The 27905-nt window shown below is 42.4% G+C and overlaps 2 protein-coding genes across 6 annotated transcripts in view; both read right to left on the reverse strand.

Moving 5' to 3' along the window:
* Positions 1 to 485: 485 nt before the first annotated feature.
* Positions 486 to 7133, reverse strand: adora2aa (adenosine A2a receptor a). Of its 3 annotated transcripts, none has more exons than XM_029762550.1 (3): positions 6867 to 7133; positions 3961 to 4629; positions 486 to 2529 (listed from the first exon to the last, which is right to left on the reverse strand). In XM_029762550.1, the coding sequence occupies exons 2-3, from the start codon at positions 4293 to 4295 to the stop codon at positions 1521 to 1523; spliced, it is 1344 nt and encodes a 447-aa protein (XP_029618410.1). In that variant the 5' UTR covers positions 4296 to 4629; positions 6867 to 7133; the 3' UTR covers positions 486 to 1520. The 3 variants fall into 3 exon arrangements, with proteins under 3 accessions (XP_029618410.1, XP_029618412.1, XP_029618411.1); XM_029762552.1 differs by lacking the exon at positions 6867 to 7133 and adding an exon at positions 6475 to 6848; XM_029762551.1 differs by lacking the exon at positions 6867 to 7133 and adding an exon at positions 6384 to 6467.
* A 2074-nt stretch (positions 7134 to 9207) lies between these two features.
* Positions 9208 to 27905, reverse strand: part of specc1la (sperm antigen with calponin homology and coiled-coil domains 1-like a) — a 35038-nt gene continuing 16340 nt past the window's right edge. Inside the window, exons 6-16 of one of the 3 annotated variants that reach the window (XM_029762557.1) lie at positions 26345 to 26418; positions 25920 to 26095; positions 23835 to 24001; positions 23557 to 23678; positions 19215 to 19305; positions 18560 to 18652; positions 18212 to 18359; positions 17928 to 18030; positions 15077 to 15193; positions 14153 to 14212; positions 9208 to 12522 (exon numbers count right to left, since the gene is read on the reverse strand). In XM_029762557.1, coding sequence (XP_029618417.1) covers positions 12433 to 12522; positions 14153 to 14212; positions 15077 to 15193; positions 17928 to 18030; positions 18212 to 18359; positions 18560 to 18652; positions 19215 to 19305; positions 23557 to 23678; positions 23835 to 24001; positions 25920 to 26095; positions 26345 to 26418 — 1241 coding nt within the window. In that variant the 3' untranslated portion in view covers positions 9208 to 12432. Of the gene's footprint in view, positions 12523 to 14152; positions 14213 to 15076; positions 15194 to 17927; positions 18031 to 18211; positions 18360 to 18559; positions 18653 to 19214; positions 19306 to 23556; positions 23679 to 23816; positions 24002 to 25919; positions 26096 to 26344; positions 26419 to 27905 lie in introns of all 3 variants that reach the window. The other 2 variants (XM_029762556.1, XM_029762555.1) reach the window with 2 other exon arrangements.

Below are 27905 nucleotides of genomic sequence, written 5' to 3' on the forward strand. Positions count from 1 at the left end.
ACTGCTAAACAAGTAAGTGGTGAGTGAAAGAGATATTGGCCAGAAAGGCCACTCTAAAAGGGTGAGTTGTGGAAGTCTTATTTAGTCATGTCAGAAAGGGGGTGAGAGTCAGGATGTTATGTAGAAAACACGAGTAAATTATGCTGGTAGCATCTTTAAAAAAACACTACAATGTAATTTCAGGAAGCCCCTGGGAGGACATTAAAAGGAGAATGCCCTGTGCCCGTAACCTGGAATCATCAGGGAATTTGGATAAAAGCTGGGAAAGCTGTAGAAATCAGAGGGCCCATCTGGTCTGGTCTGCCCCCTCCACAGACTGACCAGCCCTCTTATGGAGCTTCACTTCCCTTGTCCAAAACTCCTCCCATCTGGGAGCAAAGCCACGGTGAGCACTGGAGCTTTCTCTGCACTTGTTAAACCATGTTTGGGAAAACTGTACAGTACTTGTAATACTTAAACAATTCAACATGGAATCAAAAAACAGATTTACTTAAAAAATATATTTATTTTTGGACAGGAGGTATTGCTGCATGCATTGCATCCGAAATGTGAGAATGCACAGAATGCCATAGATATGTAACACTTGCGAGAGAGTCATTTTAGTAAGAAATATAAGATGTATGTCATTATTTATTTGTATTTAATTGTCTGTGATATCTGAATGATCTGCACAGGTTTGTGCTACTGACAGACAAGTTGAACGAAGTGTAATGTAGAGAAAGTGACAGTTAGACAAGTTGAACGAAGTGTAATGTAAAGAAAGTGCACAGTGGTAGATTAGTAGATCTTCCTCAAAATAGTTTAAAACCATTATCATTGAAAAACTCTTAGCTAGGCAGATTTGAGCTTTGTTGCATTCATACATTTGCAAGATCATAAACCTGAACGTCTAAAGGAAATGTACTCTCATCACGTCCATCTATATGGGACACAAACATGCTAAATCAATGAAGTAGTACTGTCCCCTTATCACACGCTTGAAACATCCCTGCCATCCCCAAATACACAAGAGTAATCCAATCACGTCGATGTTATTTATTTAGGGCTCACTAGGTGGCAAAGAACAAGAGCCAATTGTGAAGCTTCAGATCTAAGCACCACATGACGTCACAGACCAAGAGAATAAACACCATAAACAGAATCACATTGAACCATTCAAGTCACATTTCTGCTATAAATAACTACAACGATTTTTGCTTCAAGAAGCTGAAAGGTCCAATTGAAATACAAAATAAATGGTGCATATACAGTTTGTTTTGTATGGCTGCCTTTGTGTAGGAGCTCGGCTCCACTATTAGAATCCCTGCTGATAGAATGCCTCCAAGTATGTGGCATTAGGCCATCTAGATAACATGAGATACATCCAAACTCTGATCCTCAGCTTGTGAGCCTGCCTACCCAGTAATCTACCACTACACTCAGAGTTGACTCCTAAAAAATAAGAGCATCTGAGTAATTTCACACAAAAGGCCAGGTGTTAAGGGATCCTTAGTAGCTGTCTGGCGCCAATTCTGTATCCATCAGGACACCCCAGAAAGCTTGGTGAAGCAGGTTTTATGTTTATAGAACAGTGATTTGACCTGAACAGCGGAGAGATCCTGCCTGACCTTTACCTCTTCTACCTCCGGTCCTTCAGGAGACTGCTGGTGGTCCCCAAACTGCAGGGGATGACATAAGGGTTGTGTCTGTGTCTGTCTGAGAGGCTGTGGCAGAGGGGGGCTCACATTATGATTGTGGAAACTAATCACGGAAAGAGGGTGGTTGTGAATGGGCGTTGAGGTCAGAACGGCCCCTGCAGGTGTGACATGGCTCTCACAGCTACATGTGTTGTGCTCGGTGTGGAGGTCGAAGCTGAGGCAGTTGGCCTTAACCCTCACTGAGCCACAGACGCTGTTGTTGGTGGAGGTGCGAGTGCTGCCACCACTCTCAAACAGCTGCCGGCGGTGGAGGCCCAGGAAGTGGCGGCGGATGATCCTCCTGAAGGTGTGACGGAACTCCCGGATGCGGTATGCATAGATGAAGGGGTTGACCACCGAGTTGCCGTGGGAGAGGATGATGGCCACGTATATGATCCAGAGGGGTGGGCGGGCACACTGAGGGCAGAACAGGGTGAAGCAGTTAATGATGTGCAGCGGCAGCCAGCAGATGGCAAACAGGCCCACGATGATGGCCAGCGACTTGGCCGCCTGGACCTCCTTCTGCAGGGTGGAGTGGGACTTCCCCCCGTGGACAGCCTTCAATTCTATGAGCTTCAGCTGATGCCGAGCTGCCATGAAGATCCGCAGGTAGATGACCAGCATGAGCAGCAGAGGGATCAGCACACATGCGAAGAAGTTAAAGTAGACCATGTAGTCCATGACCACCACCTCTTCAAACAGACACTCCATCAGGCCTGGGGGGCAGGTGCTGTTGGGGCGCTCAGTGGACTTATTCCAGCCCAACATCGGGGTCAGGCCGATGATGATGGATAGCATCCAGCAGACAGCAATGATTCCCTTGGCACGCTGGCCCGTCACCAGGCTATTGTACCTGTGGGAACAAAAAAGATATGGACTCTGTTAGTAAGACACACAATCTAACCCTAAGACCTAAGACACACATTCTCTGGGGTTTTTTCCCTCCCCAATTGGTAGTTATAGTCTTGTCCCATCGCTGCAACTCCCTTACGGACTCGGGAGAGGCGAAGGTCGAGAGCCATGCGAAACACAAGCCGCATTGCTTCTTGACACAATGCTCAATTAACCCGGAAGCCAGCCACACCAATGTGCCTCAGGAAACATCGTCGAGCTGGCGACCAAAGTCAGCTTGCAGGCGCCCGGCCCGCCACAAGGAGTCACTAGAGCACAATGGGACAAGGAAATCCCAGCTGGCCAAACCCTCTCCTAACCCGGACGACACTGGGCCAATTGTGTGCCGCCTCATGGGTCTCCCGGTTACGGCTGGCTGTGACACAGCCTAGGATCGAACCCGGGTCTGTAGTGATGCCTCAAATACTGCGATGCAGTGCCTTAGACCACTGCGCCACTCTGGAGGCAAACATGCTCTGTTAGCTTGGGGAGCATGAGTTGTCTCTCTGGAGGGTTAGATTCTCCCAGAGGTTAAGGGATAGTGAATTAAATAATAAACATTATAATAGGCATATCATTCACACACTCTTTTTTTATGGGAAAATGTCTCGTTTAAGTAATAAAATAGATGCTTAAAAACAAAATGTTAGTATTTGGAAGGAACGTCTATTTCGAGTGTGTCTGTCAGTCAGTGTGAGAGAGCAGCTAAGCTATTTGGCCTATTTCTGCCACATTCTCAAGATGTTAAAGTTCAAAGGTTAGCTGTGAGAGATGCAGGAACACAGCCCTAAACTCAGAACAACAAACTATCTTGGATGCAATAAGTCTGCACACACTGTCAAAAAAGTGTATAAGTAATTACTGATTATTAATACATTTTAAGGCATAATATAATTTATATTTGTTGTTGTATATAAGAAAATAAACAAGTTGTCTAAACGGCTAATGTTTTTGACATGTGTACAGTTCTGAAGAGGGGTCATGGTCTGTATAAACTCGTAGTCAAAGGAGATTCCACTTATATCTGGATCCACTGAGGAAATCAAAAAAGCTCATCTGGCCATTTGGGCTAAAGATTTCAAGTTCATTCAAAAATAGCACGGTCCTCTGCTGCACTATTCTGAAAATAACTCTCACAGGTTTTAAGATTGACTTGAGAATTGTTTTTGCTATTTGCTACTGGCATGGAAACTACACAATGTACCTGCAACCCGGGTATGCAAATCAATCAATAACGCTATACAACCTCATAGGGTAGATTGAAGATCTTTACAAAGCCTAATGTCTTACCGCTTTGTCCGTAATTGGGTCTGAACTCTCAGAGAGGAAAGCAGCATGACGGCAGCAACATGTTAGCACATTCTCTGTTATGTTCATACAATGTTGAACTGACCTGAGAGGCATCGTGATAGCGATGTAGCGGTCCATGGCGATGGCCAGCAGGCTGAAGATGGAGCTCTGGGTGAGCACCAGCACAAAGCAAGCAATGAAGAGGCAGCCATAGAAGTTTGAGCAGAAGCCCGTGCTGATGACAATGGCGAAGGGGATACCCAGCACTCCCACAGCAATGTCTGCCACCGCCAGGGACACCACAAAGAAGTTGGTGATGTTCTGCAGGTTGCTGTTGAGGCAGACGGCCCAGCAGACCAGCACATTGCCCAGCACGGATAGTATGGCGATCAGCAGTTCCAGCACAATGTAGATGACAGAGGAAGCATTGTTCAGCATGGTGAGAGGAGCAGCGATGTCACTGAGGAGGAAGGAGGACCACTCTCCTCAAAGTCCATAGCTGCAGGCTGGTAGCAGTGGCCTCACCCTGTAGGGCTTAACTCACTGCCTGGGACTATGGCTGAGCTGTCCAAACACAGAGACCACATCACCTTAAAGCCTCTTAGAAGTCCCACAGTTGGTGGTCAGAGAAGCAGTCCAACCTTCTGTTATCTTATCTGTTGTCCTGTCTGGTGCTCTCCTCTCAAGTTCTTCCCCTCACTGTTGCACGATTTAGCATGAAACTCCAATGGGGCTGAGACAGAGCCAGGAAGCGATCATAAGTGTCATACCGCTGCAGATAAAGGGAAGAAAGAGTGAATAAAGTGGAAGTGCTGAATGCCGAAACAGGAAATGACTGCAGAAAATACCAATGAATATTACAATGATCATTTACATCAAATATTAACCACGTTTGAAGTCAAACAATAAATCTGACAGTGTATTATCTGACATGATACACTGGCATTTCCGATGTAGCAAGTTAAATACACTGTAAAGTAATAATTTCAGGGTTTACTTTACATTAAACTGCTGTTCATCATCATTCATACTCGATCCAAAACCAACATCAAGATCTGAAATAGTCACCCCACTAAAGTACCTGGGCAACTGCAGTGTTCATGTTAACACATGATAACTGTCTTCCCACCAATCCTTCTTTACCCCATTAACAACAGTCAGTGAACTGTAAACCCCAGGCGTCAGGGGAAATATAACCAGCATCAGAATGACACGATGGTGTTATGGAGCTACTATCCCAGTGAGTTAAATGTCAGCTGTACCAGAGCAAGGAAACAATATGCTTCAGGGACTGGAATGTTCTATATGTCCCCATGAGATTGCCCAACCCCTGCCTGATAAGGGGATGGGAGTCTTGAGGACGTCCAGAGACAGATTCACTAAATGAGGTTATGAGAACACCAAATTAATCATTTCGATTTTGTTAGATGGGCGTCGTCATGCTCAAGACAAAAAAAAAGAAAAACAATTCAATTAGTGCAGTATGTGATTTGAGAATACAGCAGGCATAATCTACACTCGACAATTGTTTTAAATTAGGTCTAATTTGTCAATCAACTGAGGTCACTGCGCAACACTGAATTCCCTGGAATTGTATGTGAGAGTGAAGAGGTTTCCAAGCTCCTTCCGTACAGAACTCTCATCATGTTTATGGAGGAGAATTCCCATGGTGAAGCCAAGGATGTTTTCGAAGGTTAATCATTGTTTCAGGAGATAGCAGCTGTGCTGGAACTGAAAGGCCTTTGCTCTCAGAAACATTTCCCTTTTGGTGGGACTGGGTTTTTTTTCTCAGACCGATCTCAGTCACTGTGTAAGTTTCCATACTGTTTTAACTTTATCACACACATACAGTATAAGGCGCAAAAAGAGGCAGTTGCAAATTGTGTCAGTCTTTGACCACATGTAACCCAACAGTGACAGATCTAATAGTCATAGCGTAGTACTCTGTAGGAAAACCCCTTTGACAATGCTGAAAGCCTAATATGGCTACATTTCTATAGTGCATGTGAGAAAGGAAAAGGCAGAATTATGTTCACCATCACACAGACCTAGTCACAAGTGAAGGTGCAAAGTGGTACCTGTAATATAGAGGTTACAACTGGATTAGAAGTGATATCTCAATGTGAACAGCATGTGTGACCCTGTCCCAGCCACCTTACAACAGCTAGGTAATAACACTGTATTTCAGTTGTCCTCTTTGACAGCACTTGAGGGGCATGAATAGTCAATCATGTTAAATGCATTTATATTCCATCCTGAAATGTTTCTCAACAGTTGTAGCCAACAAGAGTTCTGACAGTATTCTGCTCAACAGCGGGTCCTGGTGGTTGGATGGAAACCACAGGGGTGTATTCGAAGTGCTTTGATATCTCAGTTGAAAGGTACTGTATGTTTCAGATTGACACAAATGTAAAGGAATTCAAATAATGTCCACGAAGACAAAGCAACTGAGCATACAGGGCCTTAAAAAGTGCACATAAACAGCTTAATGTAGAAGTGTTCGCCCAGAGAACACTAGTAGATTACCTGGAGAAGTAAAATCAGCGTGGTAAAACCTGCAACATCCTGTTCACATGTGGAAACCTAGAACTGGCAAACCCATCAACATTATCCTTACCAGAAAGTGACAGTATTATTCCCTAGCTCTCTCGCCTCCCTCCTGTAACTCCCTATCAAAAGAGGGAGTACACCAGAACATACAAGGGAATCTGTGTAGTGTAAATACAATGTCTCGAAATGCATAAAGTAATTCCAAACACTCCCCAAAATGTACTGTGCACAACTGTCCATAAAAAAAAGCTTGGCATAGGCTACTGTCCAGTTTCCGTATACCTGGCTGAAAATGATTTTGATCGCACCAGGATCAATAACTGTTGTATAAACTTTCAAAATATTTAATTAGGCTATTCATTAATTGGATTTAAATGAAAGACTCTAAATAGAAATACAAACCCTTGGACTTCTATCTAATGCTATTCTAATGCTATTTTCAATTTCTAAAAAACTTACCTTTTTCAATGTATCCCTCGACGTGTCTTATTCCAAATGAATCACAACCTAATAGAAATAGTTTGCACCATGTCAATAAACATCGCTCGAATAAAATAATTAATATTATAGGCCTACGTTTTAAGTGGCGTCAGATAGAACGCGCTTTGTAAAGGATCATAGCTGGGGAACGTAATTTGATAGGCAATTTGTGCGCTCCCACTGTTTGACTACTGATGCTTAAACCGATTCTCCTCGGTTCAATATCGCACAGGCGGACCAGACTGACACGTGATCCCAGCAGCACAACATAGAATAGCCAAAAGCTTTTGGGAACTTGGGCAGAAAAAGTTGACATCAATCAACTGCGGCAAAGAGGACAATCTCGGAGTTTATTTCAATAAGATTTATTTTTCCCAAAAGCATGTGTAAGGTGTCAATTTACGCTGTTATTTGAGATGCTCTGTTTCAGAACAACATTAGGCTACTGTTCAATAGGCCTAAATAGCCTATTCAATAAATAAATGATGAAACGTTGAAGAAAAACATAATTGTACAACAAATGTTTAAGGAAAAAAAGGAAATTGTACAGCGCATGTTCTAAATTTAAATGTGCGGGTTAAAGGCGCATCATGCAGCATTTAGTGATATGGCCTCTGCTGAATTCAGTGCATTTATACTTCTTGCGCCTAAGCCAGAGCTGTTGAGCAGAGCTATTGTGAAGGAAGTTGTCAACGAAGTGAGTTTGTGTTTATACAGGACCAGCTACTCCCACCTACCGTCAACCAATCATGTCAATGTAGACCTATAAGGTGCCCTCCGCATTGTTACAACATTTGGGAGGCCATGGCAATTCGGTATGGAGCTCAATTTGGCCTCTGCATGCATCCAGAGGCTCCGCGTCACACTTATGGCGTCTCCCACCACATTTTCAGATCAAGCATAAATGGACTTTTAGGGTAGGGTGCAGGCCTTCACTTCATCACATATGGTCTGGCGTTGTAGATGGGTTAAAGCCAATTTATGCTTGATCTGAAAATGTGGTTGGAGGCTCCATCTCAAAGTAAATTCTGTATGGCCACTGCAGAACACCAGATTTACCATGCATTGCCTTAAATTAGCAACTGGGGGTGAGTTCAGGTGAACAAACAACTGACCCGCACATCCCTAACATAGGAAGAAAAAAAAAGGTTTGGCTGATTTGTTATTCAGAATAAAACACATGGAAGGGAAAGCATTGTGATTGAGCTCTTCATCTGGTATACACAGTAAAACCTATCTTCCCCTCTGGTAATATTTTCCATGTTAGTAATAGACTTTACAGGCTATGGACTTCATCTGTAACATTATAACAGATATTATCCCAAGGCTTGGGAATGAGATCACTGGCTAAAGTTCACATTCGATTGTGCATATTGGAAATAGTCAGGTCTTAAATCAGAATCTTTTTTAATTTCCAGATTATCCTCCTGACTTGGGTTGTATTGTGTGCAAACATTAAAATAATACACCATTACTGAGGGGTTCATCTAGGATTCATATCAAAGTCTTCACAAGAAAATATACATTTTTCTTTGTTAAAACCTTCAAATCATCATCTGTTCCACAGTTGCCAAACTGTTCATAGAGAAACAGACGTATTCAGGTGAATCTGGGTCTTATCGCATCATTCCACTGAACAAAAAGACAGAAATACTCATGAGCAGCATGACAACTGCATCCTCCCTCAAAATGTGAGACATCTGTGGCATTGTGTTGTGTGACAACGGCACATTTTAGAGTGGCCTTTACTGTCCCCAGCCCAAGTTGCACCTGTGTAATGATCATGCTGTTTAATCTGCTTCTTGATATGCCACACCTGTCAGGTGGATGGATTAGTTTGGCAAAGGAGAAATGCTCACTAACAGGGATATAAACAAATTTGTGCACAAAATTTGACTACAATAATCTTTTTGTGCATATGGAACATTTCTGGGATCTTTTATTTCAGCTCATGAAAAATAAGACCGTTGCATTTATATTTTTGTTCAGTATATATCACTCCTTATCAGAACAAAGGCTGCTGCTGTATTCCAAATCCCACAGGCTAGCGGACTGAATTAAACACTTCATTCATCACAATCTAATTTGATCTAAATTATCCCAGTAGTTTTAATATGCACTAGCCCTACAGAGTAGAGTTAATATTAGTGTTGCCTGTTTCCCAAGCGAGGAATGTAGCTTTTTGTTTATCAGTGCCTTCATTAACTTCAGACCAGTAATCTGATAATACATACAGCGCAACAGTTACTCTATAAAAAGGGGCATATGACTGAATTAACCACATGGCAAATTCATTTATGCCTTCACAAAACATAACACATTCCTGTTGCAATGATTCTTTAATATTACTTGTCTGCAAAACAAAACAATATAAATACAGATAAGCCTTTTTTTTAAAAACCGAATTGTTGATTATCATAATGTGCATTTGGCTTACTTCCCTACACCATACTCTTGATATTATCATTACCCAATCAACAGGACACATTTTGCTTCAAGATACTCCATTGGCAATTAATATAGTGGCAATCATGACTTAGAGACAGAATGAGACAAAAGGAAACATGGGTCTCTTGGCCTCCTTATTGCCAAGTAAAACTCTGGCAAGAATGACATACATTTGTAGGCAAAAGGCACCATTAATACGAACCAAAAGAAAGCAGCTTAGAAAAACTCAACCTTTCAAGTAAACAGAATTAACTTCTAACGGACCCGTAAAAACAAAAACATGCTTTAAGTTATTTTCACATTTTTTGTGATGTAGTGTAGAAAGAAACGGAAGAAAATCCAGAGCGAAATACAGAAGCCATGGAAAATATGACCAACTTATTGAATGAACTCAAGCAAATCAGACCGATGTTCTTCAGTGGTGATGATATGTCAAGATGGTATCATCCTGATATTTTAACACATTGTATTATCTACTAATCCAACTACATTCTGTCTAAACTGTACAGTTGAGTAGAATGTTAGGGCAAGGTTTCAGTCCTCATAGATCACAACATGAAGGACCACTTATCAATACCAATGTCCATTGGAACATGATCAAGAGATTCCATTTTTAACACTTGGCAAGAAGGAGCTTCACAAAATAGAATAATTGCAGACCAACTAGTGTTTGGATCCAATGCAAATCAAATTTAAGACAGGGTTGCAGTATGGCAATGGGAATCATAAATACATGAGTTAGCGTTGACATAGTGTGCTCACTGTTCAATAGTAAATACCGTACATGATAATGATGATAATAACAACAGTCACAGCACATGCACTCTCACAAATGAGTGTTTATCCATACAATAGGCTACCAACACAACATTTAACTGCCCAGTCTTACTCTCCAACCACACTGATCGACACAAAAAAACCTAGCACTTGTGTTTCAAGTTGTGCTTTGTCAAACACCATGCAATGCACCTGTACAGCTGGTGGGAAGGTGTCTTGGCAAGAAGACAGGTAAAAATGTGCTTTTAAATATATTCAGAAAAATGTTGTCCCTACAAAAGTTATGGTCACATGCGAGTGTGTTAGAGCATAGATGTAAGGGGGCCTAAGCCTAAATGGTACGCCAACAAGGGAGTATCAATTGCATACTGTACCATTCTGAAATGATACAGGAGTGTGGTTGGGACCACATGAAAGGCACATCGCCATCATACATTATGAGTTTAGGAGAGACATCAGTGCAGCAGTGTGATGAAAAGTCATAGATTCACATTATATGAAGTTTACATTAACATTTGTAACACTTGCATCACTATACTCCACGGTGGATTAAACCATGCTAATTAACCCACGCAAACTTTAATAAGCAGAGGCTCAATAACATAACACAGTCATTCTTCATTCCAATATCTTTCTTGGTGACTATGTAAACTACATAGAATTGATTTACACATGATTAGTGTTAGTACAGCTTTATCAATAAAGTCAATTGGGTGGCAAGTGACAACACGAAGAAAGCTCAAATATAAAATGTACCTATGAGTTACTTGTAGTTAGTATTTGCCACCCCCCCATGTTAAATGTTACTAGCAAGATGGAGTATATCAAGTTACAGTGTTAGGTTACACACACAATAACTTAGTCATTGTTGAGCTCAGAGTCTCTAATAACACAAAAATCTTACAGTTCAAGACCACTGGACTGTGACCAATGCTGGGAGTTTCAGTCTGCTGTTGGTGGAAGTAATGTGTCAAAACGAACAATGTGTTAATACATTTGGCTCCAGCAGCAAAACGGATGCATTCTGCATCTGAAAAAAACTCTTCCCTTATCATGATTGATGACAACAACAAGAGAACATCCAACCCTGAGACTCAACATGCTGGGGGAACATTTACCACAATCAAATCACCAAGAGCTAGGACTTTTGGCAAGTCTAGCCCTTGACTTCACATAGATAGAACACTTCAGCAAGTTACTTTTTTGGTTCAGGATTAAGACAGTTCTATTTGAGAAAACCATCACTGGGAGACATTGTGTTGGTTCTGTATAGCCCATTGTTTTCTTTTAGTTGGTCTCTGTTAGCAAAACAAATTATGTTAACGTAGCAATGATCACTCTCCTAAAAATAGTTCAAAAGCACATCAAATTGTAACTTAAATCCTAAAGGTGACCAAGAGAGCACCTGACAGCTTTTCCCTTATGATGTAGCTAGTGTTCATAGAACTGAGGAATCACTTCTAAAAAGCTTCACTTAGATTCCTCCAAAGATGCTTTGAAAGCATGGAGCATTGAAACGTTTCATTTAGCAATTTTTGCGCCAACCGTCTCTTAGTAAATCTCCAGCGATGTAAATCAAACAGGCACTTAATCCATAATAGAAGAGGCCCCTTCACAAAGTGTTCAATGGGTCAGGAAGACAATGGAGCAAAAAATGCCTTGTCTGATTTCCATAGAAAATTTGTCCCATGATTACTAGGGTGGACACACTGCACACCGGGTATGGTTTGGCTTAAACATTTGGGATAACCACTTGGTTAGAAGAATCAAAGCCAGGTGCAAGGCACAAAGGCTGGGATAGTGTGTAGCATGTTCCCCAACTCTGGTCACGGAGAGTAGAGCTAGTAGAGCTGCAGGCTCTTATCGTAGCTCAGATCATACTGGTTTAACCAGACAATCTGGACTGAGGATCACCTCAACTGGGTTATGCAGTAATGGATAAGAGTAAAAATAGCATCCCAAAGAGAGCAGGCTCTGAACAGGTGCTCGAAGTGCCCTTAGGCTGTGTTCATCACACTAAATGTGTCAGTGAAAAATGCCAGACTGTTCATCATAGAAATATCCATGATTAGCTTTAGGAAGTCAACAGTGAGCTTATTTGTACGTTTCTTATGGTGACTCAAACTAGAAGGCGTCTAGACGAGAGACAGAGCGGCCGATGTGCGGCATGGCTGGGTGTTGGGGTGAAGGGTGGTTCAGGGAAGTGAGGCATAACAGCTGAGTTGAATGTCGAGTTGAAGTGTTGGAGGTGCGCTGAGATCAGAGGAGCTAGCAGTCTGGACTGCAGGTTGTGCTTGCCATGTTGGGTGGAGAGATCACATCAGGTCTCAAAGTACTTGTAGATGGCTGTGACATAGGTCATCACACTCTGCCAGTCTGGTCTCTCAGTGCTGGCCATCTCATTGAGGTCCTGCAAAACAGAGGATGAGACCAAGCTGAATAAACAGGGTCTTTGTCATTAAGCTACATCATGCCTACAAAAAAGGCTGTGCCATTTGTAAATCTTTGTATTATATATATATATATATATATATATCGAGATGTCGGTAAAACAAAAACAAAAAACTTGAAATAACATGCTGTTTGTCTAGGTCAGATTTCCACAGCCTGACTAGAATTAACTAGAATTGACTAGAATTAACTGTGGAGGTCAGAAATGTGCTTTTGTGGCATAAATACAGAAAATTAGAGCCTGCGTTTTCTATTTCTAGAATCTAACTGAACTCGTACAACAAATCTGTCAGTTTACAACTCACACGGAGCCAGCTTTATACCTAGCTATGGGTACCAGCGATATACAGTGCATTCGAAAAGTATTCAGACCCCTTGAATTTGTTCCACATTTTGTTATGATGCTGCCACCACCATGCTTCACCGTAGGGATGGTGCCAGGTATCCTCCAGACGTGACACAGAGTCATTTAGGTGCCTTTTGGCAAACTCTAAGCGGGCTGTCATGTGCTTTTTACTGGGGAGTGGCTTCTGTCTGGCCACTCTACCATAAAGGCCTAATTGGTAGAGTGCTACAGAGATGGTTTTCTTTCTGGATGGTTCTCCCATTTCCACAGAGGAACTCTGGAGCTCTGTCAGAATGAACATTGGGTTCTTGGTTATCTCCCTGACCAAGCCTTCTCCCCCGGTTGCTTGGCCAGGCGGCCAGCTCTAGGATGAGTCTTGGTGGTTCCAAACTTCTTCCATTTAACAATGATGGAGGCGACTGTGTTCTTGGGGACCTATCTCAGAGCTCTACGGACAATTCCTTTGACCTCATGGCTTGGTTTTTTCTCAGACATGCACTGTCAACTGTGGGACCTTATATAGACAGGTGTGTGCCTTTCCAAATCATGTACAATCAATTGAACTTACCACAGGTGGACTCCAATCAAGTTGTAGAAACATCTCAAGGATGATCAATGGAAACAGGGATGCACCTGAGCTCAATTTAGAGTGTCATTGCAAAGGGTCTGAATACTTATGTAAATAAGGTATTTCTGTTTAATATTTTATAAATGTGCAAACATTTCTAGAAACTTGTTTTCGCTTTGTCATTATGGGGTATTGTGTATAGATTGATGAGGAAAACATTTGATTTAATCAATTTTAGAAGAAGGCTGTAACGTAACAAAATGTGGAAAAAGGGATGGGTTCTGAATAATTCTTGAATGCACATTCATGTGAGGACTTATTTTGTGAAAAGGACTAAAATAGCTTTCCAGGTGATGCTATGAAACTTCATCTACAAGTCTGCACATATGCACGATGAAAGCAGTATTTCATCTGAAATAATTATCTTCTCTACAGGAGTCTGCCTATAAGAGCCTGTAAGTACAGTCCTCAGTCCCACACAAAAAAATACCATCCTGAATATGCAATACAATAGCAGGTCATAATTCACCACCGTGCCAGCACCAGTGTGGTGATTTTTAAGGTGAAATGAGTCTGAAAGATTCTCTAGAAAAACTGGATTTCTAAGCATGTCAGATATATGTTTAATACTCCTCTGTTATTCACAGTTCAGTTCATCTTTGACTTGTATCTTACCAGAGTGGACTTGATCCCCACACTCTCTGCAGCCTGGAAGGCTAGTGTGAAATTCCGCCTCTAAAGATCGGGAGACAAAAACACACTATAAAGCTCCCTGATGACAGATTGAGACAACTGTAAAAGATTAAACAATAGCTAGGTTTCCATCCAATTGGCGACAGATTTCCATGCAAATATATTCTAAAATCTGCATAAAAACCATGTGCATTTTCCCACCAGAGATGTTTCCATCAAACTGACTTGTTGCGGATAGAAGGCTGTGCTTGATGATGTAGTGCAGATAAAAATGACGTTTGCAGTTAAGTTCCCATGTACCGAATAAAAAACATTAGTTATATGGGTTTCCATTACAATTTCAACTCACGTAAACTTGCACAATCTGGTTTTGGCGCATGCTCTCTAAACTTCGCTGATAAAGTGGACGGGGGGATGATTATATGATGAGATATGGATAAGCGCAATGTCATTTTATTTGATAATTGGCAGCCAAGAACCGATCATCATGTCACCAGAGTTCAAAATAAGAGCCTACCCTCGATATTGAGCCTATTGGAAATTAGCATGAATATAACTTATTTCATCTGCCTATAAATATTGAATGCTTTTCCCCGTCGTGGTGGTAGGCCCATATCATTCCGTGACTCCAAGTTTACTTCAATATGATGGTTATTAAGTATATATTTGGCATTTCTACCCACATTTCTCAAATAATTATACTCACACAAAAAGATCCCACCACATCGAACGAACCAATCGTCTGTCGAAAATGTATGAAATTGTACCGACTTCCTGTTTCCATGAGCCCTGTCGTGACTTTTTCTGATCAGGTAATTATTCCACATGTAATGGTTGGATGGAAACCTGGTTACAGTTCTATGACACATTGCTACTTATCATCACTACAGTAGGAAATAGGCTTGCCTTTTCCTGGCTGGTGAGCTCCTGGTAGGGGATGTGAGCAGGCAGGTAGGTGTGGAGCACAGCACAGAACGCAAGGCCGTCATTCCAGCTGCTGCTGAAGTTTGTTATGTCAATGTTCTGCCAGAAAGAGGGGAAACATTTTTTATTGTATTGCAAAGGTACAGTGTAAAGACATGTAGGGTGCAGAAGTGTATTGTATTGATAATCCAATAGATACTGGGTCCCAGACATTGGTCCTAAAAGCACCTCGTTGGGCCTCCCGAGTGGCACAGCGGTCTAAGGCACTGCATCGCAGTGCTAGAGGCGTCACTACAGATCCGGGTTCAAGACCAGGCTGTGTCGCAGCCGGCCACGAGTGGGAGACCCATGAGGCGGCGCACAATTGGAGTAGCATCGTCCAGGTTAGGGGAGGGTTTGGCCTGCCGGGATGTCCTTGTCCCATGGAGCTCTAGCGACTCCTGTGGCGGCCTGGGCACATGCACGCTGACACGGTCGACAGTTGGACGGTGTTCACTCCGACACATTGTTGCAGCTGGCATCCGGGTTAAGCGAGCAGTTTCGGAGGACGCACAGCTCTCGACCATCGCCTCTACCGAGTCCGTAAGGGAGTTGCAGCGATGGGACAAGACTGGAACTACCAATTGGATATCACGAAATATGGGAGAAAAAGTTTAAATTTTTTTAAAAACATAATCAAACCACCTCGTTGTTTCATCTTCCTACTAGTTTCAATTTTATTAGTCGTACGTACGGGATACACAGTACGTACGGGATACACAGTACGTACGGGATACACATAGTATACACTGTCCAACCAAATGCTTACTTGCAGGTTCCTTCTCCACAATGCAACAATAAGAAATAATAAAAGATAAGAATACAAACAAAGTAAAATGGCTCAGTAGAATAGAAAACATTTTAGCATAATTATATTACAGGAAGGCACCATTTATAGTCCGTTATTTCGAAGTGTTTTGGCAAGGGGAGATTTTGGGGCAAGTGTTAAAATTGTGCAGTATTTAACAATCCTAATAAGAGTCTGGTAGCAGCAGTTGAGACGTGTGTGTAGCATGAATATACACTGAGTATACCCCCCCACACATTTTGCCCTCAGAAGAGCCTCAATTCGTCATGGCATGGACTCTACAAGGTGTCAAAAGCATTCCACAGGGATGCTGGCCCATGTTGACTCCAATGCTTCCCACAGTTGTGTCAAATTGGCTGGATGTCCTTTGGGTGGTGGACCATTCTTGACACACACGGGAAACGGTTGAGCGTGAAAAACCCAGCAGCGCTGCATTTCTTGACACAAACCGGTGCGCCTGGTACAAGCATGTGGTCAGTCCAGTTCAAGTGTTCAGCAGTCTGATGGCTTGTAGATAGAAACTGTCTCTGAGCCTGTTGGTATCAGACCTAATGCTCCGATACCGTCTGCCCGATGGTAAGAGAGTGAACAGCTCGTGGCTGGGGTGTGTGGGGTCCTTGATGATGCTGCGGGCCTTCCTCAGGCTGAATTTCGAGTACATGTCCTGGATGGGTGGAAGTACGGTCTCAGTGATGTGCTGGGCCGTCTTCACCAGCCGCTGGAGGGCCCTGCGGTCATGAATGTAGCATTTCACGTACCAGGTCGTGATGCAACCGGTCAGGACACTCTCGATGGTGCATCGATAGTATTTGGAGTGGCATGCCGAATTTCTTCAGCCGCCTTAGGAAGTAGAGACGCTGTTGCTTCCTCTTGACAAGAGTGGTGGTGTTGTTGGTCCATGTCAAGCCCTCGATGATGTGGACACAGAGGAACTTCAAACTGCTTACTCTCTTGACTGCAGTCCCGTTGATGTGGACCGGGCCATGTTCCCTCCTCTGCTTCCTGAGGTCAACAATAAACTCCTTTGTTTTACTGACGGTTGAGGGAGAGGTTGTTGTGGCCATACTGTCAGAAATAAACAGGCTTGTTTTCCTCACGAACAAACACTGTTTTATCAGAATGACCAAGTTTCTCTGAAGGAAGAGGTCATAAAGATTGAGTGGAGTATGATGTGTCTACTCAGATTCATTTGACTGGATGATCTCTTAACACCACATCGTAATCCTAACAGGATTGCTTACTCAGCAAGAGCAACATTTAAAACAGAAGACCCCCCCCCCCCCCCCCCCCAAAAAAACAAAGCTGGTTTGTTTCCATCCCACTATAGTGCGAATCCCCAATGTATTGAATCTCATTGCCCTCCTCTTAGCAGGGCAATTCACAGCTTTTCTGACAGGCAGTTGGCACGACATGTGTAACATTTGGAGCACTTCCTGGAGAACCATGACGACTAGTCACTCTCTGCACTAGAACCAAGACCATAAAAAAAAGGCTGTTTCAATATGACAGAGTGGGTCTTAAAAACGTGCCCTAAATAGCAAATTCAACCAATAAATAAAGTTTTCATAGTAGCCAAATGTTTATTCCCTCTGTGGATGACGTTTGAAGCCGTTCCCAGGCACTGTTGGTCCAGTCACATGCTTTAGAGTGGGAGAGGAACCATAAGGACAACACAATAAAACTGACAACAGTCCTCATGACAACATCTACAATGGTTTACGACTTGAGAGGGGAGCATAAAGGGTGCCCTGACGTAGGTGTCGGACAGGGGCTTTTAAAAAACAATTAACATAACTAGACCTCTGAAGGAATAAAGGACATTCTGACTAGGTTATTGAATTAGATTGTCACTCCAGATAGTTGAGCTTATAAAAACCCTACCAGAGTCTCACTATTGAGACATTTAAAAAATAAATCCTCATCAACAGAGAGGGACCCGAGAGGTGAAATGACCTGACCGGTCTGTTCTGACTGAACAACACATACCTGGTACCCCTCAGTCTTCTTCTGGCACCACTTGAGCAGTGCGTTCCTCTTGGACCCCCCATACTCCCGGGCCAGCGCTGAGAGGGGGTCCTTCCGCTCCTCTCTGAACACACCACGTTGGAGAGGACAGAGAATCACTTGAATTAACACACATATTCAGACTCCATTGACTGGCTAGTCCACAAAGCCCATTTGGTATAGTCAAAATATAGTTTTAAACATAAAAAGGACTTAGTGGATTAGTATGTATCGTATAAAAGGTATGGAGCTGATGAGGGTTTTACCGGAGGCGGCTGCGTGCGGTGGGGGTGACAGAGGCGGTGGGGGACGAGGAGGACAGGGAGGAAGCAGAGGCCATGGCCATCAGAGAGGAGGAGCCACCTTCAGGTGCAGAGATGTCCCTCTTCATCTCCTCACTGCTCCTGCGGGACACTGGCCACCACACAAACAGACAGAGATACAGTGTGAGTGACCAGTCTTCACTGCCAGTGACAACATGTGTTCCGAAAAAAATAGACATTTTTAAATGTCGTTGAATTCTTTCTCAAAATGCATTTCATTTTACTGGCAACCATGTAAAAGAATTGTAGATCTATTTCAAGGCCTATTCATATGTCCATGATTTGTGATACCTGAGATGGCCATGGCCTTTGAGTCCATGTTGGACACCCTCTGGAGAGCAGAGGCAGGGCGGCTGGCAGAGGAGCCCCTGAGAAGATGCTCTGCTGTGGAGGACAGTGACAGGATGAAACACACGGGCATTATGACAACCCCACAACCACAGTGAGGAAACAGAAGCATTGAAATAAAGTGACTTCATATTCCCTTCAAAATGTTAGTTTAAGCAAGAGGGATTTTTCCCCCCCTCTTATACCCAAGGGATCAAAGTAACATTCCAGTCCCTGGAACTGTCAAGTTCCATCGAATAAGGTTAAAAAACAACTGGGACGTTTAACTAAACATCGGAGGGCATGACCATTATAGCACGTTCACATTCCAGGCCCTGAAAATCACTAGAATATGTATGACAACATTTATGGGGGAGGCCAGTCACTGGGACACCACACTTTCTATGGTGCTTTATTAAACCCACACATCAAAGTCAACAGACAGTCTTAATACTAGGAGGAACAGATGTCTAAGATGAAATTGTGTTATATCTGCAGCCATTTTCCTCCTTTATGAGTGACTGTGACGGAGTACTCATCTCTCATTTTATTCATGAGGGACCGAATGAGATCCAGATATGGAGCTCTGCTGTCAGTGTTGGTGTTTCTGCCGACTCACCTGGCATGCTGATGTCTGCGTAGCTGGGTCTTTTGTCACTCAGAGAGGAGAGGGCTTTGGGTGCAGAGATGGACCCAGTTATGGAGTGTCTCTGAAATAGACCAGCAATCATTGGATTAAAACTCGCTCACATACATATAAAATCAGGGATTTTTCTGCCATTGTAATCCTTGGGTGGTCAGTCTAAGCGTTTCTTCAGGTTACCTATGTCAAATAGTGTAAAAAAATAATAATACAAATAATAAAGGGCTAGAAAGCAGATAAAGTATATAGAAAAGATAATGAGCCTATATATTTACAAATATAATCGTTGAGAAAAATATTATATAAAAGCCAGACACAGGGAGAATTGAGAATTCATTTTGTTATTTTTTTTTTGTAAAAGAACACAGCATTTCCATGGCAAAATGCATAGAATTTTAGCAAAATAGCTTTAAAAACTAAATGTTATTTCAGCTCAATGGCAGAATATGTAGAATCGCAGGAAAATAGGTTTAAAGCTGTAGCATTTTCTCTCAGCTCCATGGAGAAATATTGTAGAATTGCAGGAAAACACTAGCCGCTCTGATGAGCCGACCATGCCCCCTGCCACGCCCCCTGCCACGCCCACCACGTAAACCCCTTTTGTAATCCAAAAACCTCCTGAAAATGTCTTCACAATTCCAATAGAAGTAGTCTACTATGTGCAATTTCTGGAAAAATGCCCAGCTCGGGGAGGCCATTCTGACTGCAGCACCAGCAGCCAGGCATTGGCAATAATCTTGTGACTGCAGAGGAGGTCAATGATAGATGAGAAAAAGCAGGACAGAAGACTTGAAACCTGTCTAGGAAACAGAAAAAACAATCTCTCCCTGAACTTTGACCTTTTCATATGAGAAGATCTGATACTCTGCTTAAATAATGTATTTAAAATATCCAATGCTCAGATTTTGCCCCTCTGTCAACATTATTACATCTATTGACTGAATTTGTCCTTATACTGTATCGTAGTGGTATTGAAACGTTTTCAGCAGTGACCCCATTTTTTTCACCAGAATTTCTGGGGACCCAATTGTTTCCCCAAGATTTCTCACAACCCCACCCCAACCCAAATTTAATGACAACTTTTTACATGAACAAATAACCTTCAACTCATTGCATTTTCATCCCTTATCAAAATGAAAAGAAACCAATAAATACATTTAGTGAAATTGTATTTTTCAAATTATCTTTTTTTGTAGGCTAACTTTCCTTACTAGCTTTCAGCTGAAGCTAACATCAATTCACTACACTATTACTAATATGATAATATGCAACACCATAAGGAAAAATATTGCTGATTTTAAAGCTGATTGTCACCAAAAACTTTATTAATTCACTTAATCTACCACGCCCAATCCCAAATGGACCCCCAAATCGAACACCCTATTCACTCGTGGAGATCTGAGAGGATTAGATTGGTATAAGCAATATAGTGACATTTCCACCTAGCCTATTACAGGGCAAGGTGGAACTATTACCATATTGCTTACACCTGTCAAATCTTTTCAGATCTCCACAAGTACATAGGGTGTAGGGCTTAGGGGTCCATTTGGGATTCAGTCAAGATCATCTTTTCTCGAGCCTCGAACTGACTGTGTGTGTGAATCAAATCACATTTTATTTGTCATATGCTTTGTAAACAACAAGTGTAGACTAACAGTGGAATGCTTATGTCATGGGTCTTAAAGAGACAGCGCACACTTACATAAGAAGATATTGCTTCTTCTATGCAAATGTTGTTGATCAGTACAATAAAATAAGTCCCAAATGGAAGGGAAACAGATTGATTTCCATCTGTAGCCCCATGAAATCAGCCAAAATAAGATCAATAACTCAATGCATGTACACAGTCCTATTGAATATGCATTCATCTGTATAGTAAATAGGTCGAGGCTACATCTTGATTTACCCAGATTATCAATAGACTAGAGACGTAGCATTCAAATAAATGATTACCATTATGTTGTTATGTAGTTAGATTGATAAAAAAAACTAAGTCAAATGGATTGTATGATGATATAATTGATTCATTAATGCTTACATAAACATATATATATATATTTTTTTAAATCAAACATTTCAAATGTAATGATATTTAACTCAAAACATCTGTCTGGATCAAGTGCCACTCTACGACATTGGCTAATACGATTTATTTTTCCCCCCCTGGTATCGTTTTGGTATCGAGAATCGTGATACTAAACCTGGCATCGGTATCTAAGTCAAGATTCTGTTATCGTGACAACACTACATTGCAGATTCATGAAAAATGCGTTAGAGGCAAACGGCTGACATGTTTGAAAAAATGTGTGAGAGTTTAAAACATGAGAAAGAATCTTTGGGTCATATGGATGATTTGGATGCACTGACTGAGTCACTATGGATAAGAGCGTCTGCTAAATTACCAAAATGTAAATTAAGGGAAAGTGAGGTAACGGAATTAGAGCTATGGGACATATTCTCAAACAACTCAATCTCTCATGGTCTGTGTATGAGGCAAGCCCAGAGACTGTCAACTGTGACAAAGTGCCAGAGGAAGAGGAGGAAGTGATATCTGTGGAGTATTGGAGGTCTATAAACACTGTGAATATAGGACAACTCTTAACCCGATGGTCACAATAACTCTTTCACTAGTGCACCGCTCCCTGACCTAGTCAGCACAGACAACAATTCCTTGCCATACTGATCTGGCAGTTCTAAAACACACCATTTGATCTAGACCTTGATAAATACAGGCCATTCGGAAAGTATTCAGACCCCTTGACCTTTTCTACATTTTGTTACGTTACAGCCTTATTCTAAAATGGATTAAATTCTTGTTTTTTTTTCTCATAATACTACACAAAATACCCCATAATGACAAAGCAAAAACAGGTTTTTATACATTTTTGCAAATTTCTTAAAAACAAAAAACTGAAATATCACATTTACATAAGCAGCGATTACAGCCTCAAGTCTTCTTGGGTATAAAACTACAATCTTGGCACACTGTATTTGGAGAGTTTCTCACATTCTTCTCTGCAGATCCTCCCATACTCGGTCAGGTTGGATAGGGAGCGTCGCTGCACAGCTATTTTCAGGTCTCTCCAGAGATGTTCAATCGGGATTAAGTCCGGGCCACTCAAGAACATTCAGAGACTTGTCCCAAAGCCACTCCTGCATTGTCTTGGTGTGTGCTTAGGGTCGTTGTCCTGTTGGAAGGTGAACCTTCCCCTCAGTCTGAGGTCCTGAGCAGGTTTTCATCAAGGATCTCTCTGTACTTTGCTCCATTCATCTTTCCCTCAATCCTGACTAGTCTTCCAGTCCCTGCCGCTGAAAAACATCCCCACAGCTTGATGCTGCCACCACCATGCTTCACCATAGGGATGGTGCCAGGTTTCCTCCAGACATGACGCTTGGCATACAGGCAATCTTGGTTTCATCAGACCAGAGAATCTTGTTTCTCATGGTCTGAGAGTCCTTTAGGTGCCTTTTGGCAAACTCTAAGCGGGCTGTCATGTGCCTTTTACTGAGGAGTGGCTTCCATCTGGCCACTCTACCACAAAGGCCTGATTGGTGGAGTGCTGCAGAGATGGTTGTTCTTCTGGAAGATTCTCCTATCTACACAGAGGAACTCTGGAGCTCTGTCAGAGTGACAATCGGGTTCTTGATCACCTCCCTGACCAAGGCCCTTCTCCCCCAATTGCTCAGTTTGGCCGGGCTGCAAGCTCTAGGAAGAGTCTTGGTGGTTCCAAACTTCTTCCATTTAAGAATGATAGAGGCCACTGTGTTCTTGGGGACCTTCAATGCTGCAGACATATTTTGGTACCCTTCCACAGATCTGTTCCTCGACACAATCCTGTCTCAGAGCTCTACGGACAATTCCTTTCGACTTGGTTTTTGCTCTGACATGCACTATCAACTGTGGAACCTTATATAGACAGGTTTATGCCTTTCCAATCGAGTTGTAGAAACATCTGAAGGATGATCAATGGAAACATGATGCACCTGAGCTCAATTTCGAGTCTCATAGCAAAGGGTCTGAATACTTGTGTAAATAAGGTATTTAACTTTTTTTTAAACTGTTTTCGCTTTGTCATTATGGGGTATTGTGTGTAGATTGATGAGGGAAAAAACCAATCCAATCCATTTTAGAATAAGGCTGTAACGTAACAAAATGTGGAAAAAGTGAAGGGGTCTGAATACTTTCCGAATGCACTGCAGCTATGTGTGAATGACTGGTCTAGTGTAAGCCAGGTTTTTATTGTGTGCTTGACCTGATGCCTACACTTAGAGCTTGCCATGCAAACAAACACACTGCAATGGGTTCCAGGTGGCATACCTGTATGGGTGAGATGGCGGCTGCAGGAGGGGTCTTCATGGGGCTGGGGCTCAGGGGAGTGCGTGGTAATGTGGCAGCAGGTGCTGACGGAGGAGCAGGGGCAGCGGCCGTGGGGACTGGGCCTGTTGTGAACAGAAATCAGTCACATCCCACAGTAATACTACTACATTGCATTAGTAGTGGTGTTACTGCTATGCTTATTACTAGGAATATACAAGTGAAATGAGAATAAAAGTACAAAAAAGTGGTCCATATCTTACACTCGCAGGTTGGGGTACCTTGTGAGGAGGCATTGTCAAAGCTCTTGATGAGGGTTTTGACGGTGGGAGAGGGCTCTGAGGAGGTAGAGGAGCGACGGCTCAGGCCCATGCCCTGCCTCAGTACAGCCAGATCCCTCTCCACTGCATTCATGTAGTTATACACCCTGCCCCTCTCCTCATCCTGCCTGAGGAGACAAACACCAACACACTCAATACATATCAAGGCACATCAGGTCCCACCTCACCCATTTCATGTGGATGCAAATACAGACCACCACATCCAGCTTCATCAATGTGGCAATCACTGTTAACCCAACCCTGCACACATACAGTACCAGTCAAAAGTTTGGACACACCTACTCATTCAAGTGTTTTTCTTTATTTTTACTATTTTCTACATTGTAGAATAATAGTGAAGACATCAACTATGAAATAACGCATATGGAATAATGTAGTAAGCAAAAAAGTGTTCAACAAATCAAAAATATATTTTAGATTTGAGATTCTTCTAAGAAGCCACCCTTTGCCTTGATGACAGCTTTGCACATTCTTGGCATTCTCTCAACCAGCTTCACGAGGAATGCTTTTCCAACAGTCTTGGAGTTCCCACATATGCTGAGCACTTGTTAGCTGCTTTTCCTTCACTCTGCGGTCCAACTCATCCCAACCCATCTCAATTGGGTTGAGGTCGGGTGATTATGGAGGCCAGGATATCTGATGCAGCACCATCACTCTCCTTCTTGGTCAAATAGCCCTTACACAGCCTGGAGGTGTGTTTTGGGTCATTGTCCTGTTGACAAACAAATGATAGTCCCATTAAGTGCAAACCAGATGGGAGGGTGTATCGCTGCAGAATGCTGTGGAAGGCAAGCTGGTTTAGTGTGCCTTGAATTCTAATAAAATCACTGACAGTGTCACCAGCAAAGCACCCCCACACCATCACACCTCCTCCTCCATGCTTCACGGTGGGAACCACACATGCAGAGGTCATCTGCTCACCTATTCTGCGTCTCACAAAGACACGGCGGACGGAACCAAAAATCTCAAATTTGGACAGATTTCCACCGGTCTAATGTCCATTACTCGTGTTTCTTAGTCCAAGCAAGTGTCTTTTTCTTATTGGGGTCCTTTAGTAGTGGTTTCTTTGCAGCAACTCAACCACGAAGGCCTGATTCACGCAGTCTCCTCTGAACAGTTGATTTTGAGATGTGTCTGTTACTTGAACTCTGTGAAGCATTTATTTGGGCTGCAATCTGAGGTGCAGTTAACATTTACATTTTAGTCATTTAGCAGACGCTCTTATCCAGAGCGACTTACAGTAGTGAATGCATACATTTCATGTTTTTTGTTTTTGTTTTGTACTGACCCCCCTGGGAATCGAACCCACAACCCTGGCCTTGCACACACCATGCTGGCGTTGCAAACACCATGCTCTTCCAACTGAGCCACAGGGAACTCTAATGAACTTATCCTCTGCAGCAGAGGTAACTCTGGGTCTTCCTTTCCTGTGGCGGTCCTCATGCGAGCCAGTTTCATCATAGCACTTGATGGTTTTTGCGACTGCATTTGAAGAAACATTCAACGTTTTGACATTTTCCAGATTGACTGACCTTCATGTCTTAAATGACAGACTGTCACTTCTCTTTGCTTATTTGAGCTGTTCTTGCCATAATATGGACTTGGTCTTTTACCAAATAGGGCTATCTTCTGTATACCACCCCTACCTTGTCACAACACAACTGATTGGCTCAAACGCATTAAGAAGGAAAGAAATTCCACAAATTAACAAGGCACACCTGTTAATTGAAATGCATTCCAGGTGACTACCTCATGAAGCTGGTTGAGAGAATGCCAAGCGTGTGCAAAGCTGTCTTTTTTGGGAGGTTACTACATAATTCCATACATGTTATTTTATAGTTTTGATGTCTTCACTATTATTCTACAATGTGGAAAATAGCAAAAATACATTAAAACCATGGAATGAGTAGGTGTGTCCAAACTTTTGACTGGTACTGTAAATCTCCCCGATATGATCACAAGACAGCTGGTGTCGGCCACATGATACTTGGAATCAAGCACAGCGTGTTTCTCAGTGTCTCTTACTTGCGGTTCTTGACTTCGTCCAGCTCCTTGCCCAGCTTCTCGTTCTTCTCCTGGGCCTCGCGGAGACGGTGCCGCATATCCCCAATCTCCTCCTGTGCTTCCGACTTGATGTCATTAGCAATGACCACGGCCGTCTGCAGATCAGCCTGGAACTGACGCCACTCTGCCGACTCTTCCTGAACAGACAAACACACGCGCGCGCACATACACAGACAGAAACACACACACACACACAGCAACATCATTTCGACCACTGAGCCGGGATAAAGCTAATGAGAACATTTGTGTAAGCAAATATCATCATATTGCTTTCGAGTGGATTCCAGTTGTAATGAACATGGCCCAAACCAAACCATAGTGCTTCTGTGCTTGACCGTGTCAGTGACCTCTGGTCCTCAGATGGCCCTATCCACTGGCCCACTCACCCTCAGCCTCCGGTGCAGAATCTTAATCTCCCGCTCCATGTCACGCTTCTGGTCCTGCAGTTTTTTTACAGAGTCTGAGGGAGGAAGCAGACATGGCTGAGTTCATGTGAACGGGCCACAGGATATATTCACACGCAGCGCAGGAAGAGAATCTGCTTTCAAACAATTCAAGAGCTGATCGAGACACTGACCTTAGCAGCACCAACTTATGAAACTAGAGGTTAGGGTTAATTATTGTGTAATTCAGTCTATGAAGTAAACTTGAATCCCATTGATGCCAAAAGCAATATAGCTACACGTCAAGGAGTCTAAAAGGCAAAAAAAAACATGGTTGACTTTATCTACCAAGCGTATCAGAGTTAACATGTTATTTTCTGTTAAATAACAAGTTCATACAGCGTCTTCAGAAAGTATTCACAAGCCTAAATAAATTCAAGAGTAAAAATGCACTTAACAAGGCACATAATAAGTTGCATGAACTCTGTGTGAAATAGTGTTTAAAATGATTTTTGAATGACTACCTCATCTCTGTAGCCCACACATACAGATAGTTGTAAGGTCCCTCAATCGAACAATGGATTTCAAACACAGAGTCAACCACAAAGATCAGAGAGGTTTTCCAATGCCTCGCAAAGAAGGGCACCTATTGGTAGATGGTTAAAAAAAAAAAAAAAAGCAGACATTAAATATCAATTTGAGCATGGTGAAGTTATTAATTACACTTTGGGTGGTGTATCAATAAACCCAGTCACTAAAAGAGATACAGGCATCCATCCTAACTCAGTTGCCGAAGAGGAAGGAAACTGCTCAGGGATTTCACCCTGAGGCCAATGGTGACTTAAAACAGTTACATAGTTTAACGGCTGTGATAGGAGAAAACTGAGGATGGATCAACAACATTGTAGTTTCTCCACAATACTAACCTAAATGACAGAGTGAAAAGAAGGAAGCCTGTACAGAATAAAAATATTTAAAACATGCATCCTGTATGCAATAAGCCACTAAAGTAAAACTGCATAAAAATTGGCAAAGACATGACCTTCATGTCCTGAATATAAAGCGTTATGTTTGGGGCAAATCCAACACAACACTGAGTACCATTCTTCATATTTTCAGGCATGGTGGTGGCTGCATCATGTTATGGGTATGCTTGTCATTGGGCAAAGGCTTGGGAGTTTTTTAGAATAAAAAGTAACGGAATAGCGCTAAACCCAGGCAAAATCCTAGAGGAAAACCTGATTCAGTCTGCTTTCCAACAGACACTGGGAGACAAATTCACCATTCAGCAGGACAATAACCTAAAACACGAGTTGCTCACCAAGATGACATTGAATGTTCCTGAGTGGCCTAGTTAAAGTTTTGACTTAAAATAGTTTTGCAAATCTATGGCAAGACTTGAAAATGGCTGTCTAGAAATGGTCATCAACCAACTTGATGAATGTTTTAAGAATAATATGCAAATATTGTACAATCCAGGTGTGCAAACCTCTTAGAGACTTACCCAGAAAGACTTACAGCTGTAATCGCTGTCAAAGGTGATTCTAACATGTATTGACTCTTA

The sequence above is a fragment of the Salmo trutta genome, chromosome 9, assembly GCF_901001165.1.
Source record: "Salmo trutta chromosome 9, fSalTru1.1, whole genome shotgun sequence".
NCBI lineage: Eukaryota > Metazoa > Chordata > Actinopteri > Salmoniformes > Salmonidae > Salmo > Salmo trutta.